This window comes from Dryobates pubescens, chromosome 30 (genome assembly GCF_014839835.1).
Source record: "Dryobates pubescens isolate bDryPub1 chromosome 30, bDryPub1.pri, whole genome shotgun sequence".
NCBI classification, from domain to species: domain Eukaryota; kingdom Metazoa; phylum Chordata; class Aves; order Piciformes; family Picidae; genus Dryobates; species Dryobates pubescens.
The window spans coordinates 4,881,423-4,898,368 of NC_071641.1; the positions used below are offsets into that span (position 1 = coordinate 4,881,423).

Below are 16,946 nucleotides of genomic sequence, written 5' to 3' on the forward strand. Positions count from 1 at the left end.
CCTCGGGCCGGAGACCGCCTGGGCGTCCCGCGGCCGGCCGCGCCCGCCGCCGCTGAGCGGGGGGCGCCAAAGGAGCCCGCGGAGCCGCCGCCGCCGGAGACGGTGAGTTGAGCGGAGCCGGGTGCCCGGCGCGGCGGAGGGACGGAGGGAGGGAGGGAAGAAGGGGAGACCCGCCCGGCCGCGGGGCAGTGAGCGGGGGACGCGAGGATGCTGCAGCTCCGGGGCCGCCGCTGCCGTCTGCAGGTGCTGCTGGCGGTCGGAGCGGACGGCAGGTGCGGAGCGGCTCCGTCCCGGTTCCCGCTGGGTGTGGAGGGGTGGCCGGGCAATGCTTCTAACACCCCGCTGGAGGAAGCCGGGGCTGTCCCTTGGAGCGCGGTGGGAAGCAACCGGGATCTGCGTGCTTCTTCCCGTAAGGGCTTCTAAAGCTAGCCCGGGCTGCCCGGGGCCGCGTTCGCCCTCCAAAGGTGTGCCCCGAGTTAGGGGACACACACGGTCCCTTTCTCCGCGGGATGCACATCCTCGGGAGCTCCCGCTTGGTGGCTCTCCCGCTGGAGGCGCCGGAGGGACAGGCACATTCCCGTGGGAGCGCGGAGGGCAGCGAGCACGCTCATGTCGAGGTGAGGTGACCGGGTGTCCCCTCACTGAGGGGCTGTCACACCGGGCTGGGTTTTGGGGCGATGAGGGATGCGCATGCGAGAGAGCTGAGGCCATGGGAGCAGCCGAGCATTGCGTCCCCCAGTCCTGTTAACTTGTCTCCCTGCCACCCAACTGGGAAACGCTGGTATCTGGGCTGCCAGGTGCTTCCCCAGTCCCCGTCTGGGGCTTGCCTGTGAGCTGTAGCTTTAAGAAGCTGTTTATCTTCTGTCAGCGCGTCCATGCTGCCTTCATCCAGCTTTTTCCGAGGTGAGCAGGGCTGTGGGCACATGCAGCGCTCCAGACCGATGGCTGAGGGGTGACACGACCATGTACAAACTCTCGTAGCCCCCCTTGAGCAAGATTAGAGTGGTTTAAATTCTGTATGTTTCCATTTGTGCTCTTGTTTGTTTGCTTGTTTGTTGTGGTGTTACTTAAGTTGGCTGGCTGGTGCGCACAGCTGACAGTGCAGTGCCCTGGCAAACGCTGTGATTTGGCACCAAATGGGGGTCAGTGGAGGAACCAATGTTACTGCCCATGCTGCCTCTATGCTCTCTGGTGGACCCTTCCCTATGGCAGAGCCACCGGGCACAGCAAGGCTCTGGTATCCTCAGAGCAGCTGACAAGGAAAGCACCTGGTTGTGTGGAGATGGGTGTATAAATCCTGCAGCTGGTGGGGAAACTTGGTGTTTTCCTTATACAGGCTGTGAGACTTCCATGGCAAAAAAAGTCGGACTTATTACTTCTAAAGACAAAGATATATTTTTTTCCCCCACGCCTGCTTATGCTTTTGTTTAAAATAGAAGGAAAAATATGGACAAATCTCACTGAGATAATGGAAAGACAACTTTTAACTGTCTCCCATTACTGGATTTGGGTTTGGTGCTTTAATTATAGGTTGTAGAAAGGGTTAATGGATACCTGCTATTTGATGGAAGAGTGTTTCTTAATTGGGAAAGGTTGTCATTTAATAGTTTTTAAGTTGTTTTTTTTTTCCTGTGAGATTCCTCTCCTTGGGGCTTAATTCCATGGAGTGAGGTGATTTGCTGTGATTTCAGCTGCGTGGCTGCTAAGCTGCTGCCTGTGTCTGATTTGTGTGGGGGTAGAGACTGCTGAGTGTAAAGAAATTACATGGTTTATTGAGCTTATGGTTGGTGTATTTTTTTTTCCCTGAGATGTTATAAGCTCTATGAGAAAACTTGGACAGCAGAAGTAAAGAGGCTGAGAACTGAAAAACATTTATTATGTGCATGGTGATCTTAGCTTCTGTGCATGTTGTGCTTTGAGGCTTGTAAAAACAAAAACACAACCACCCCAACCGACCCTCCCTGCCCCTCCCCAAAAGTAACTTTTGATGAAAACTAATGATATTCAGCTGAAAACTCAACATTATTTAAGAGGTTTCTATGTGGCTACAATGTATTCTCATCCAGTAAGTACATTAAGTTCCTAGTTAGCTTTGCTGGGTAACAGATGAAACCATTTACGTCTTGTGGGAAGATCCAAGTGGTCTGGCGGTGGTTGGGCCTTGAGGAGTCTTTAGTGGGTTAATAATGCATAATTAGTGCTGATGGTGTTGGGGGGCTTGTGGGGCAGCTTCCCCCTTCTTTGTGCTGTGGTACTGGTGTCCTTGACAGAAAGGAGGTAGGGGTGGAGGTGGGAACAAGCAGAGAACATCTGGCTGAGGTCTCTGAGACAAGCAGCGCCATTCTGGTATAGATGTAAACATCATGTCTTGAGGCTATGCATTAGAGGAGGGAAGGGAATTAAGCTGAAATTGTTTGTTTTCTCAAGTGACAAAAATTAGTTGGTTTAGAAATGTGGGAGATGAAGGGTAGGAAAATAATGTGAGGAACGAAATGTTGTGTGGGTGGAGTGTTTGACTCTTTCAATTTGCTCTGTCTTTGTTCACAAATAAAAGAACGACATAGGATCTGTGTTACACCAGCCATCCTTGTGTGCTGTGCTTTGACTACTACACTCTATTCTGTAAATGCTTCTAAGATATTCTGCCAAGTCAAAAAAACCCCTGAATTTCTAGTTTAAAAGCTTCCCATCCCCTCGATGCCTTTAATAGGACCAGAGATGGTTATGGACCTCAAATCTGCGTGGTGATGCTTTTGGATTGCAGTTATTTATCTTCAGTCTGTGAAGTGCAGATGCAAAGCTGGTAATTTCATCACATTTGGGTTGTGATTTGCTTTTGTATCTTGTTTTCTTTCCTTTTTTCCCCCCCAACTTCATATGTTTGTGTTCTCTGTTATCTAGCTTGGTTGAGGTTTTTCACCTCTGAGTTAAGGGGATCTTCTCAGTGCTTGTCAATATCTAAAGGGTGGGTGTCAAGACAATGAGGCCAGACTCTTGTCAGTGGTGCCCAGCAACAGGACAAAGGGCAGTGGGCACAACCTGGAACTCAGGAGGTTCCATGTGAAGATGAGGAAGAACTTTGCTGTGAGGGTGCCAGAGCCTGGGAGCAGGCTGCCAAGAGAGGTTGTGGAGTCTCCTCTGGAAAGACACCAAACCCACCTGGATGCTATAATCCTGGGCAACCTGCTGTGGGTGAGCCTGCTTTAGCAGGGGGGTTGGACTGGATGAAATCATCCTAGAGGTCCTTTCCAACCCCTCACCATTCTGTGAAGGGCTGACCTCTGCCAGAGCAGCTGTTTTTTAAACCCTATTTCTCGTGGCTCTTCTCCCACCCTCTGTTGCATTCCCAGCTCCTGCATTAGGCCTGGGTTGTGTCTGAAATTAGAGAAGCTGGGAGATGATGATTTGGGATCTCTGCAGTTTTGGGGGGTCTGTTTAAGACACAGGTTCTCATTGTCCTTGTGTTTCACAGGCTGAGTGATCTCTTGCATGTCCCCAACTGGAAGGTGACAGTAGTGGCTTATGGGGGGGTTGAAGTTTGTTTTTCCTTCGTGTCTTCCTCACAGGAAGCTGTGTGCTTCATTACAGCAAGAGCTGTGCTTATTCATTACGTTCGATTGCAAGGCAGCTGCCTTGTGCTGTGCTTATAGTGTGCTTTTGTTATTCTTCTTTAAAACAAGTTGTGCAGTAAGTCACTTGTTTTTGGATCAAAGCTGCAGAGCTGTGTAATTGACTGAACTAGTTTTAGAGCATGTTGTAGGAGTGCCTCAACTTGTGTACCTGCTGACCTTTTTCCTCTTTCATTTAAGAAGTTCTATGAATAAAAATGGGTGGACATGGTTTGACAAACTACAAAGTGAAAAAGAGCTGTAGGAAGTCAATGGTGCAGTGCTGCCTTGTCACATGTCCTTGGTGTTTTGTGAGCTGTGCACATTATCAGTAAAGTGCTTATATGTTTCTTCATGTTTGGTGATGTCAGGTAAATTTCTTTATCAAGATTTGGAAGCAGGTCAGTTGTACTGTAGTAAGGAACAAAACAAGAGCTGAGGCAAGTGCTGAAAGCTGAGTAGGGTGAAAACCAGAAAGATAAAAAGGAATATGAAGCCTTTGCCTTACTGATCTGAGGGCAGTCTGCCCTCCTCGCTGAAGGGGTGGGAGGTTCTAAAGGAGAAATTGTTCAGTTATATAGAGAACCTGAGGATTAGGTTCTCTAATCTCATCCCCCCCTCTCTGTGGGAGGGATGATGCTGGTGTTTTAATCCTGATGTAAAGTGCAGCAATAGGGGGCCAGGTGAAGGAATTGATGAGTATGGAGTTGTGTGTATGAGTTTGCTGAAAAGGATAAAGGGGTCTTTGGAGTTCTGTCAGGATTAACAAGAGTGCTGCATTCAAAATAGAAGGGGAGAGACATAAGAACTTGCTCCTTGTTTAAAAGGGATGGGCACAAGCTTGAACATAGGAAGTTCCAGCTAAACATGAGAAGGAACTTCTTTACTTTGAAGGTGGCAGAGCACTGGAACAGGCTGCTCGGAGAAGTGGTGGAGTCTCCATCTCTGGAGACTTTCAAGGCCTGTCTGAACATGTTCATATGAAATCTGCTTTAGGTGCTCTGGCAGAGGGGTTGGAATTGATCATCTACAGAGGTCCCTTCCAACCCCTAGCATTCTGTGAATTTATGTGAATTGAATTTGGAGATAAGTGTGGCTTAGCCACTGCATAGCAAGGCAATGCTTAAGGTTTGAAATCCATATACAAATAGGGTAGTTAAACCAACACAATGCTAGGAATAATGTCTTTAAACTCCAACTTGGTTCTTGCTCCTTATCCATCACATACTGGGATGGAGTGACATTCCAGCTCCATGTCCTTGCTGCGTTAGGAAGTGGCAGCAGAGGATCCAAACCTGGTGGGGGGGGCAGGGGTGTGTGGGGTGTGTGTGTCTATATGTTGCCTGCTGTGAGCAGGACTTTGTTCTGTGATAGGCATTTCATTATTGATTTCTTGATACAATATTAATGAAAGCAGAATCTGTCTGTAACCTAAAATACCATTTGGTGCCCTGTAATCAAAAGTGTTGTAAATTGAGTTGATACATTATTGAAGAGTTGTGAATTGCCTCCCCTTTGCGGAGCATCGTTGCTGGGTATCACACACGTGAGGCTCGGTTTATGGGTTGGGAGCTGTCTTACAGAATGATTCAGATGTTGCTTTAACTGGTTTGCAGTGTGATGCAGCAGAATTGCAGCTGAATGAGAAGTGGCTGAAGCCTCCAGACTGCTCTGCGCAGGCTTTCTTCATCCTTTTTAACTAAGGTCTGTTTTTTTTTCCCTTTAGTGCCTGTGCAGAAGCACAAGGTTTTATCCAGGTGTAGTCTTTCTCTGTCTGATAGCAGTTTGTATTGAGGGGCTAGTACTTCAATAAAATGCCTGTGTTCATTGCAAACTTTCAGCTGCAGTGTAGCTATCTTTTAAGTGTATGTGAAAAATATCAGAAAACTTGTGCAAGCAGAGCTGAAATGAGATCCTGATAAGGCAGAGATAAGGAGAAGCTGTGCAGCAGCAATTTAGTGGAGTATTTGCACAGGGTTTCTTATGGAGTTTTTGCAACATTGAACATTCTTTTAAGGCATGTGCACAGTGTTGTGCTTTTTAATTTCATCAACTTACTCCAGGTAATTCCATCAGTGATATCCTTATGCCTGCCAAAATCTTCTGTGTTGACTGCAGAGGGTGCCTCTGGGAAATGGAAGAATAGCCAGGAGATTTCCTGTCTTGTGGGAGAGGGTGATGCTGCTGGATTGTGTTTTGATTGCAATGTGCTCAGATTTTTCTTCCCAGGGACGCCAGCCAACTGATTATCTCCACTGAAACAGTTCCCTGAACAAATGTAGCGTTAAAGGTTGCTTTATTCTGGTCCTGGCAGTGAGTGAGGGGACGAATGGCCTTGGTGACAGTCTGTCCTGCCACCTGTGGCACATGGACAGGAGCCCTTGCCCTGCCCAGTGCTGTGCCTGTCAGGCACGGGGGGAGCTGCGTCTGCTCATTCCCATCTGCATTTCCTCTTGAACAGCCATGCCCTAACAATGCTCTTTTTCCTTTGACTTCTGGCTGGTGACTCACTGTTGAAGTGACAAAGTAAAAAGCTGGTCACTGATGTAGTGCTTGCCCATGCAGAGGTGATTTATCTGTCTTGAAAGGTGTTTCCTGGCTGAGGGAAGAGATAAAACCATAAAGAAATTTGTTGGGGTAGCTCATTGCTTGCAGTGACAGCTCATTCATGGGACTGTGGAATGGTTTGGGTTGCGAGAGGACCTTGAAAGGTCATCTAGTCCAACCCTCCTGTAGTCAGCAGGGACAGCTGCAACTAGAACAGGTTGCTCAGTGCCCCAAACAACTGGACCTGGAAAGGTTCCAGGGACAGGGCATCTACTACTTCTCTGGACAACCTGAGCCCGTGTTTCACCACTCTCATTGTAAAAAAACTTCTATCCAGTCAATCTCTCTCTTTTAGTTTAACTCCTCGCTTCTTGTTCTGTCACAACAGGCCCTGCTTAAAAAGTCTGTCCCCAGCTTTCTCAGGGACTCATTTTAAGTACTGAAAGGCCTCAGTAAGATTTCTCTGGAGCTGCCTCATCTCCAGGCTGAGCAACCCCAACTCTCTCAGCCTGCCCTCACCGTAGAAGCGCTCTCCGTTGTCACTGTAAAATGTGGCACAACTCAGCAGTGGGTTTTTCTATCCCTTCTATCTCTCCTGAAAAAAGGAAAAAGATCCCAGTTCTGAAAACTTAGGTTATCAGAGATTTTACCCTTTTTTAAGTTAAAGTAATAATGTTTGGTAAGAATGAGAGATTCGAGCCAGTAAAACCAAAACTGTAAGTTAGACTGAGGTGAGATGAGATACAAACAAAATGAAATAAATGAGTGATGGAAGAGAGTGGCTTTGGATTACTGCTGTAGGGAAGATGCAGCTACTTGGCAGGGCAGTCAGGATGTCTCAGCAGCTGGCTGAAGCTGTACCAGTCACACTGCTGTTCTCCAGAAAATATGCACAAATGAGGGATGCAGCAACACCAAAAGTCACCAGTCTCAAAGAAGCTTTGGGTCAATAGTACTATGAATTTTTAATACAAAGCAAATAATGGATGATTTACAAGGGGAAGCAAAGCACTTTTCACTTATTTATAAAAGATAAGGACAAATTAAGCAGCAGTATGAACTTTCCTTCTATGGTAAGGGGTTTGGATGAACTAAGAGGTCTCCTGCTTCTGGGCTTTGTTACACTGGAGGCACCAGAGGATAATTCAGAATGAAACAGGCAACTCCACATTTATGTTGCTCTTCTGAGACCAGTCAGTTTCAGGTTTCCTAATGGTTAGGTGTTTGTTTATTTGTTGTGATTCTTGATATTTGTGTGTGTTTGTTTTTTTCCCCCCTCTGCAGTACAATCCATGTAACTTTCATTTGAGTCCCCATCCATGGAGGTGTTTATAAACTATGTAGATGTGGTGCTGTGGGACATGGTTTAGTGGTGACCTGGCAGTGCTGGGTTAGTGGTTGAACTCGATCATCTTAAAGATCTCTTCCAACCTAAGTGATTGTCTGATTCTGTGGTTATTAGCCAGCATCACCAGAGTGAGCACAGAATCCCAGAATGGTTTGGCTTGGAAGGAACCCTAAAGGCCATCTGTCTGCCCAGGGAGGTGGTGGAGTCAGCATCCCTGGAGGTGTTCAAGAGGGAATTGGATGTGGCACTTGGTGCCATGGTTTAGTCATGAGGTCTGTGGTGACAGGTTGGACTTGATGATCTTTGAGGTCTCTTCCAAACTTGGTGATTCTGCGTGTGTGTGATTCATAGAATCATAGAATTGTTTTGGCTGGAAGAGACCTCTAAGATCATTGAGTCCAATTTTCAACCTAAGACCATCATGGCCATTAAACCACATCCCAAAATACCATGTCCACATGTTTCTTGAACACTCCCAGGGATGGCAACTCTACCACCTCCCTGGGTTGCTGTTCCAATGCCTAACCATTAGTCCTATGCACCTGCAGTGAGCAAGGACAGCTTCCACTAGACCAGGTTGCTCAAACTTCTGGCCAATCTGGCCTTGAATTATTCAAGGAATAGGCTGTCAAGAGCCTCTCTGGGTAACCTGTTCCAGTGTCTGACAACCTTCACAGTAAAGAATGCATCATGCTCATGCTGCTTTTACACCACATCCACAGGAAAGTGACGTTTAGTGTGGATTGTTATAGGAACAGAATAGTTTGGTTGGTTGTGTGGGGGTAGTATTTCCGTGGTCTTACAGCCTAAAGATCATGGCTTACTGATGTCCTGTTGATGTTTTCCCAGGGGTGGGACCACACTCCATCTACTCCTTTTTCCTGGGGTTTGCTCCTGTAGTTTATTTCCCTGGGTTCCTTCAATGAACATTTTTAGCAGAAACAAAAGAGAACTCTTTGGTGAATGGGAGAGAGGTCATATAACCACAACCTGCAGCGAGCATTGAGGATTTGTGGTTAAAGACCCTCTTGTTTTCAGTGCATTTCACAAAGGCTCTTCAAATGTTTCCTTGCCAAGAGTTGTTGTAATTTAGCTTCAGAGCAGTTTGCACTACTACGTGGGATGCATTCGATTTGATTTTTAGAAGGGCAATTCCCTTTTCAACCAACGTTTCTGTCTTTATTTTTGGTATAATGTGGTGATTTGTAAGCCTCTGTGTGTAAAATCTGCAGAGGGTTTACCCTCATTCATTTGGATACTTTCTTGCCTCGCTTGCCTGGGTAGTGCTGGGTCTGCTCTTGCTCCTAGAGTGCTTTGGGTATTTGTATACTTCCAGTTCTGTAAGATTGGTTAGGAGAGTCTGCACCTTTCAAACTTTGTTATCATTTTTATAATATATATCTCCCTAACAGATTTTATTGCTGAACATGCTGATTTCTTTACTTTGGAGCTGTTTCTCCACTGAATTCCAAACTTAAGAGTGTAAATTAATAAATAAAGTAGGACCAGAGATGTTAAATAACTTCATCAATGACATAGTGGAATTGAGTCCACCCTCAGCAAGTCTGAAGATGATGCCAAGCCAAGCGGTGCAGCTGACACCTCAGAGGTAGGGGATGCTATCCAAAGAGACCTGGACAAGCTCAAGGACCTCATGAAGGTTCAGCAGGGCCAAGTGCATAGTTCTGCAGTTAGGTCAGAGCAATCCTCAGTATCAGTCCAGGCTGGAGGATTCAGGCCTGGTGAGCAGTCCTGTGGAGAAGAATCTGGGGGTTCTGGTAGGCAGAAGGCTGAACATGAGCCAATAATGTGTGCTCACAGCCTAAAAGCCAACTGTGCCCTGGGTCCCAGGAGTGTGGACCCCAAGTGCAGTGCTAGGTCAGACTCTGGAGTGCTCATCACAGGAGAGACATAGACCTGTTGGAGTGGGGCCAGAGGAGGCCACCGCAGTGATGGGAACCCCTCTGCTGTGAGGCCAGACTGAGAGATTTGAGGTTGTTCAGCCTGGAGAAGAGAGCTCCTTGTGCTTTCAGTGCTTGAAGGGACTGATCAGAAATGTGGGGACAGACTTTTGAGCAGACCCAGTTGTGACAGGACAAGGGGTGATGGTTTAAACTGAGTGACATTTAGACTAGAGAGAAGGAAGAAATGTTTGACCCTGAGAGTGGTGAGACCCTTTCCCAGGTTTTCTACAGGGGTGGAAGATGCCCCATCCCTGGAAACATGTCAGATCAGGTTGGTTGGGGGCTCTGAGCAACCTGCTCTGGTTGAAGATGTCCCTGCTCACTATGGGGTGATTGGACTAGGTGACCTTTAAAGGTCTCTTCCAACCTAAAGCATTCTGTGAGTCTATGATTCTGTACAACAGACCCAATCTTAGCCATCACAAATAGATCTAGTAACCCTTCTTTCACCTTACTTATCATTTCTTTCAGTAAATTCAGTTTCTGTTTTCTTTTGCCCTTTAGCCTTGACATCTTTGCTGCTCTTCCTTTGATGATTATTTTTCTCTGTGTTTCTAGCCTAGTTTCTGCTGTGATATGCTGCATATTGCTCGAGCTGCAGAGCTGTGTGGCTCACGAGTAGCAGGCTATTGATTTAAACAAGCAATGAGTAATGTTTGTATCTCATGTTCTACGGGCTTAGCTGTCTTGGGTACTTTGTGAGTCCTTCTAATTTAGATTTGGGGTTCATGAATATATTCAATCATACTGAGTAATGTCGCTGAAAACATTTAGTTACTCAACACTATTAATTTATCTGCTGCCTGTCTTCCTGCTAATCTGCTACAATTGGGCAGAGTTTGCAAATTGCTGCTGAGAGCAGATTGTGGTGAAAGAGCTTCCAGACTGCAGAAGGAAAAGCCTTTGTATAACCAAGTTAAACTGATGTATGCTTTTCCTATTAGATGTAGGGATGAGCCTGAATGGGTCCACGTTACCATTTTGTTTGCAGTTGTCAAAAGCTCGTTAATTTCAAGTCAAACTACCTAGCTGGCTGCTTCAAATTGCTTTTAAATTGCACATGTGCTGATCAATCTTGAAAAGCCAAATTAAAAACTGGGCTGAGGGCACATTTCAAGGCCACGGATGCAACACTTAATTCCAAACTGTTTTTCACAGCCTAACCTCCTGTTTCCAGGACCTCTCCAGTTGCTGGCAGACCTGGGGGGTGGGAGGGTGGGAAGAGGAAATTTTAATGGCTTAATTATGTCTGGGAAGGCAGGGAGGAGAGGAAAAGGTGGAAACAGGGAACTATATTTAAATAGTGACCTATTTGCATTACTTAGTGTAAACTAGTAGGCACAAATATAGGAAAGTGTGTTGTTGAGGTAATTGGTACTATCAGAATGTGTGATTCTTCAGAAGACTTGCTCCAATTCCACTCTAAATCTGCCTCTGTTTCATCTGAGCATAATATGGCTTGACCTGGATACAGGATATGAACATGTAGAGTTCTGGGCAGTCAGATAATAGAATCATAGAATATTAGGGGTGGGAAGGGACTTCAAGAGATCAAGTCCTACCCCCCTGCCAAAGCAGAATTACCTAGAGCAGGTTACACAGGAATGCATCCTGAAGGGTTTTGAAAGTCTCCAGAGGAGACTTCACAACATCTGTGGACAGCCTGTTCCAGTGCTCCATCACCTTCACAGCAAAGAAGTTTCTCCTCATGTTGATGTGTAACCTCCTTTGTTCCAGCTTATAGCCCTTGTTCCTTGTCCTATTACTGGGCAGCACTGAGAGGAGACTGGCACCTTCATCTCAACACCCACCCCTCAGATATTTCTAGACATTAATAAGATCCCCCCTCAGCCTTCTCCTCTCAAGACTCTAAACAGCCCCAGGTCTCTCAGTCTTTCTTCATAGGAGAGAAGTTCAAGTGCCTTTATAATCCTGGTAGCCTCTGTTGGACTCTCTCTGGTAGATCCCTGCCTCTCTTGAACTGGGGAGCCCAAAACTGGACACAGTATTCCAGGTGTGGTCTCACCAGGGCAGAGGGGGAAGAGAACCTCCTTAGACCTGCCGGACACACTTTTCTTAATGCACCCCGGGATGCCATTGGCCCTCTTGGCCACAAGGGCACATTGCTGTCCCACGGAGAACTAAGGTCTTTCCCCAGGGAGCTGCTTTCCAGCAGGAGAACCTCTAGTCTGTACTGGTGCCATTCCTCTCCAGATGCCGTATTCTTTCTCCTTTCTTAACCTCTTTGACTAGAAAAGTGCAGATGTTATTTGGAAGTTCTTCATGCACATAACTTGATTGAGCTGCAATTTGTGCTGAAAAAGTTTGAGAATTGCTGTACTCTGTCAAACCCTTGAAATATTTATCTCATTTACCAGGATTGTGAGAGGAAGAAGCTGGAATAATTCCCTTGGGGGAAAAAAAAACCCAACACATCACTGAGCCCTCAAAACTTTTTCTGTAAACAGTGTTTTACATGTCTGAAGGTCCTTGGTTAGCAGTATATTCTTTGCAATGAGAGCCTAATGCCTTCCTAAAGAGATAACAAATTTTGTCTGGGGTAGCTCTGTGTGCAGTTAACATCTTTGAGTTCCCTCCTGTCAGTCTGCTACAGTCCTGCTGGTGGGTCTGCAGACTGGTTTTTTTTCCCCCTCCAGTTATGTTGTGTTTAAATATAACAAATTGTAGCACAGAATCCTAGCCAGGATGGTGGGGGTTGGAAGGGACCTATGGAGATCATCCACTTCAACAGCCCTGCTAAAGTAGGGTCACCCACAGCAGGCTGCCCAGGACCACAATGCCCAGGTGGGTCTGGAACCTCTCCGAAGAGCGAGACTCCACAACCTTCTCTGGGCAGCCTGCTTCAGGGCTCCAGCACCCTCAGAGCAAACAAGTTCTTCCTCATATTTAGGTGGAACCTCCTAGGTTCCAGTTTGTGCCCATTTTCCTGTCACTGCGTGTCACTGAGGCTTGGCCCCGTCCTCTTGCCTTCCACCCTTTAGCTCTGCTGAGCACTGAGAATATTCCCATTGGTCTGCTTTTCTCCAGGCTAAACAGCCCCAGGTCTCTCAGCCTTTCCTCCTCACAGAGATGCTCCAGTCCCCTCAGCTGAGCTCTCTCAAGTAGTTCTCTGTCTCTTTTGAACTGGGGAGTGCAGAACTGGATCAAATACTCCAGATGTGGCCTCACTAGGGCAAAGTAGAGAGGGAGAAGAAATTCCATTGACCTTCTGGCCACAGTGTACCTATTGCCCCACTGGACACCCTTAGCCACAAGAGCATGTTGCTGGCTCAAATAAATAGGAATCCATCATTCCTATCCAGCCTGGGCCTGATCTGCTGAAATCTGTCCCCTCTGGAGAGAAACTGTTCAGCCCCTTATGACCAAGTGTGACTTGGGGACAGGTCATCCCTAGCTTTTGTCCCTGGGACACCTTGTTCTGCAGGCTGGGCTGTGGCTGCTGCCCCACAGGATGCTGCCATGGCTGGGAGCTGTAATTGGAACCAGCTCTGGAGCATGGGAAAGGAAGGAACTGTCCTTCTGGACAACCTTCTGCTGAAACATGCCCAGCTGTCAAGGGGACCAGAAGGGGGAGAAGCAATGGTTTGTCAATTTTTCAGCTAGAAATGCACTCAGCTGTCTACCAGTTTTCAGAGCTGTGTTATGTGAGGTTTGTTGGGGTTTTTGCCTTCATACCTGAATTTATCTATTTCAAACTCTAAATCACTGCTTTTTCCTTCAAAATCTGCAGGCCCTCCTCTTCTGTTGCAGCTGAACAGAAACCATGCTGCAGTCCTGTGCTCTTACATAGCCTCATATCTATCCAGCAGGGCAGCTTCTAACACCTCAAATGGTAAAATCATAGAATAACAGAATGCTTTGAGTTGGAAGGGACCTTTAAAGGTCATCTAGTCCAAATGCCTCTGCAGGGAGCAGGGACATCTTCAACTGGGTCAGGCTTCTACTCCTTCTCTGGGGCAACCTGAGCCAGTGTCTCACCACCCTCAGGGTCAAACATTTCTTTCTTCTCTGTCCTGTCACAAGAGGGCCCGCAACAAAGTCTGTCCCTAGCTTTCTTACTGGCCCCTGTAAATACCAAAAGGCCACCAGAAGATCTCACTGGAGCCTTCTCTTCTCCAGGCTGAGCAACCCCAAATCTCTCAGCCTGGTCTCACAGCAGAGGGGTTTCCATCGTTGCTGTGGTCTCCCGTGGCCCTGCTCCAACAGGTCCATATCTCTCCTGTGCTGAGGACTCCAGGGTTTGATCCAGCACTACAGGTGGGGTCTCAGCAGAGCATGGCAGCAGTTGCTGCCCCCGCTGCTGGGGATCAGCCCAGGACATGGGCTGTGAGCGCACATTGCTGCCTCATGTCCAGTTTTTCATCCACCAGTACCCCTAACTCCTCACAGGGTTGCTCTCCAGCCAGTGATCATCCAGCTTGTATTGATACTGAGAATTGCCCTGACCCCCTGACCTTCATGGGGTTCACACAGGCCCACTTCTTGAGCTTGTGTAAGTCTTTTTGGATAGCATCCCATCCCTCTGGTGTGTCAGCTGCTCCACTCAGCTTGGCATCATCTGCAGACTTGCTGAAGGTGCACTCGCTCTCTCCTGTTGATACTATGCAAAGACACATTTAAAAGTGTGAATTTCTGCTTTATTCATTTAACATATTGCTCAATGTGCAGTCATGTTTTGCATGGTTTTGGTGGGTGGTTCTTCTGAAGGAGCTCTGCCAGTGCTCCATCCCACTGCTCTCAGTTCTTGTTACTTCCATGTAATTAATATTCTCACCGCTGATGGGATCCATCAAGTCTGATATTTATTAATCTGCTTGCAAAATGTTTCTGAGGCTGTCAGTGACTCAGATGCGTGGCAGTTACTTCTCCCAAATAATATTCACGCTGCCTGGAAGTAAAGAGCTGTGTTCTTTGACTGATAATGGAAACAGCATCTTTGTAGCAAACACAAAGGATGGACCTGAGAAGGTCATCACTTTCTCAGTGTAACCAAGTGTAGGGCAGAAGTTGCAGCTGGTCAGGGTGGTTGTCTTTCATTATTCTGCTTTGAATGAAAAGAACCTGAATCCAAGGAACACCTTGCAAATATCACCTTATGTGCATTGAAGACTGTCATCAAAATGGTATTTTATATATAGCTCGAGATCTACTCTTGTTCTGTAATGACTTGAATCTGGCTGTGCTGTAGGTGAGCACCTCTACTGATGGCCTTTCACTTTGAGACCCCCCCGTGGCATTGATGGTAGTTACTTGAAAGTTGCTTCCAAAATGCAAAAGCAGGATGAAAAAGCTGACATATTAAAGAGAATGTTGTATTTATTTGGAGGGTGTTTCACTAGAGGTGATACAGGCACATCTGTTGCTGTCTAGTGGCCTGCTGCTCAACCCTGCTTTGAGGAGCCACAAATAGCCATTGTGTTGGGCAACGTGACTTAGCTCTGAAGCTTGCTCGTCATACAGCGCTGAACACTGCAGCTATTCATGGTGCCTGGTTCAAGGGGCTGACAGCGATCTTTACCTCAGCATAGAAATGAGAGTGTTCCCCAGGGACAGAGGCAACAAAGCTCAAGGGGAAAAATGACCTTGTTCAGCACCCATTTATTTCATCTTAACAACAGCAAGAAAGGAGCTTAGGGAAGTGCCTTCTTCCCTGAGCAAAAGGCAGATGGTATCAACTCTTTAGTATCTGGGACTTGTGTTATATATCATAGAATTGTTTGGGTTGGAAAAGACCTCTAGGATCATCGGTTCCAACCATCAACCTAATACTGCCATGGCTGTTAAACCATGTCCTGAAGTGCAATGTCCACACGTCTCTTGAACACCTCCAGGGATGGTGAGTCCACCACCTCCCTGGACAGCCTGTTCCAATGCCTGACCACTCTTGCAGTAAAGAAGTTTTTCCTAATATCCAACCTAAATCTCATAATTCTTTGTTTAAAGACTCCTTGTGGTATTGATCTGTCTTTGAGTGCTGTATTAATTGGATGTGTATTGATGAATTGTATGTAATGAATATAAATGCAGCTTCAGCATAATGTTGTGATATTGGGTAGAAGGAAAGAGGAACTTCTTTGGCTAGTTACAACTTTAGCCTGCAGAAGAGAGGGCTCCAGGGAGACCTTCTTGTGGCCTTTCAGTACTTAAAGGAGCCTCTGAGAAAGCTGGGGACAGACTTTTTCAGTGGGACCTGTTGTGACAGTACAAGTGGTGATGGGCTAAAACTAAAATAGTGGTGTTTTAGACCAGATAGAGGGAAGAAGGTTTTTTTACACTGAGGGTGGTGAAGCACTGGCTCAGATTGTCCAGAGAGGTGGTAGATGCCCCATCCCTGGAAACATTCCAGGTCAGGTTAGGCAGGGCTCCAAGTCAAGTAGATCCAAGAATGTCTGTTCTCAGAGCAGGGGGGGGTGGACCTTTAAAGGCCTCTTTCCAACCCAAGCCATTCCACAGTCCCATGAATGAGCTGTCACTGCAAGCAATGAGCTACCCCAACAAATTTCTTTATGGTTTTATCTCTTCCCTCAGCCAGGAAACACCTTTCAAGACAGATAAATCACTTCTGCATGGGCAAGCACTACATCAGTGACCAGCTTTTTGTCACTTCAACAGTGAGTCACCAGCCAGAAGTCAAAGGAAAAAGAGCATTGTTAGGGCATGGCTGCTCAAGAGGAGACGCAGATGGGGATGAGCAGACGCAGCTCCCCTTGTGCCTGTCAGGCACAGCACTGGGCAGGGCAAGGGCTCCTGTCCATGTGCCACAGGTGGCAGGACAGACTGTCACCAAGGCCACTCATCCCCTCACTCACTCCTAGAAGCCGGTTTTGAACTACAAGAGAGAGATTTAGGCTGGATACAAGGATATAATTTTTACAGATGATGGTGGTGAAACATTGGCCCAGGTTGCCCAGAAAGGTTCTGGAAGCCCCATCCCTGGAACCATTCCAGGTCAGGTTGTTTGGGACTCTGAGCAAACTCCTCTAGTTGCAGATGGCCCTGATGACTGCTGGGGCTTCTGGACTGGATGAGCTTTAAAGGTCCTTTCTAATCCAAAGCCTTCTCTGGTTCTGTGACTGTGATCTTAAATCAATAGTTGGAGTGATACAACATGTAAACATCAGAAGTACTGCTGCATTTCTGGGAATTGCTGGCATGTCAAAACTTGCTGTTAGGGATTTGCAGTAGTTGAGATGTACCTAATAAATTTTGCAAACTATGAACCAGATTCTGTTAATTTTCAGAGCCAAAAGGAAGCAAAGCTCAGAAATCACGGAGGTATTTGTGCAATTGCCAACTCTGTGTTGAAGATCTCCCAAGGGAACCTCTTAAAACCAGGTGTTTTCTGGCTTTTTAGGTCTTTATTGTTTTCTAGCTTTTTAGGTCTCCCTGGGAACATGTAAACAACTACATCACATGCCTGCTCCTTCATCAGAGTCTTTAAATACCAGAACTCTTGTT

At 46.7% G+C, this 16,946-nt stretch overlaps 1 protein-coding gene across 2 annotated transcripts in view; it reads left to right on the forward strand.

Annotated features, from left to right (window-relative positions):
• The window catches only part of PTPRE (protein tyrosine phosphatase receptor type E), a 117,981-nt gene continuing 101,035 nt past the window's right edge, over nt 1–16,946 (forward strand). The window contains exon 1 of one of the 2 annotated variants that reach the window (XM_054174667.1): nt 1–102. Coding sequence is in view for 1 of the 2 variants with exons in the window: in XM_054174666.1 (XP_054030641.1) it covers nt 610–617 (8 nt within the window). In the remaining variant the exon portion in view is untranslated. Of the gene's footprint in view, nt 103–564; nt 618–16,946 lie in introns of those variants that run through there. The other variant, XM_054174666.1, reaches the window with a different exon arrangement.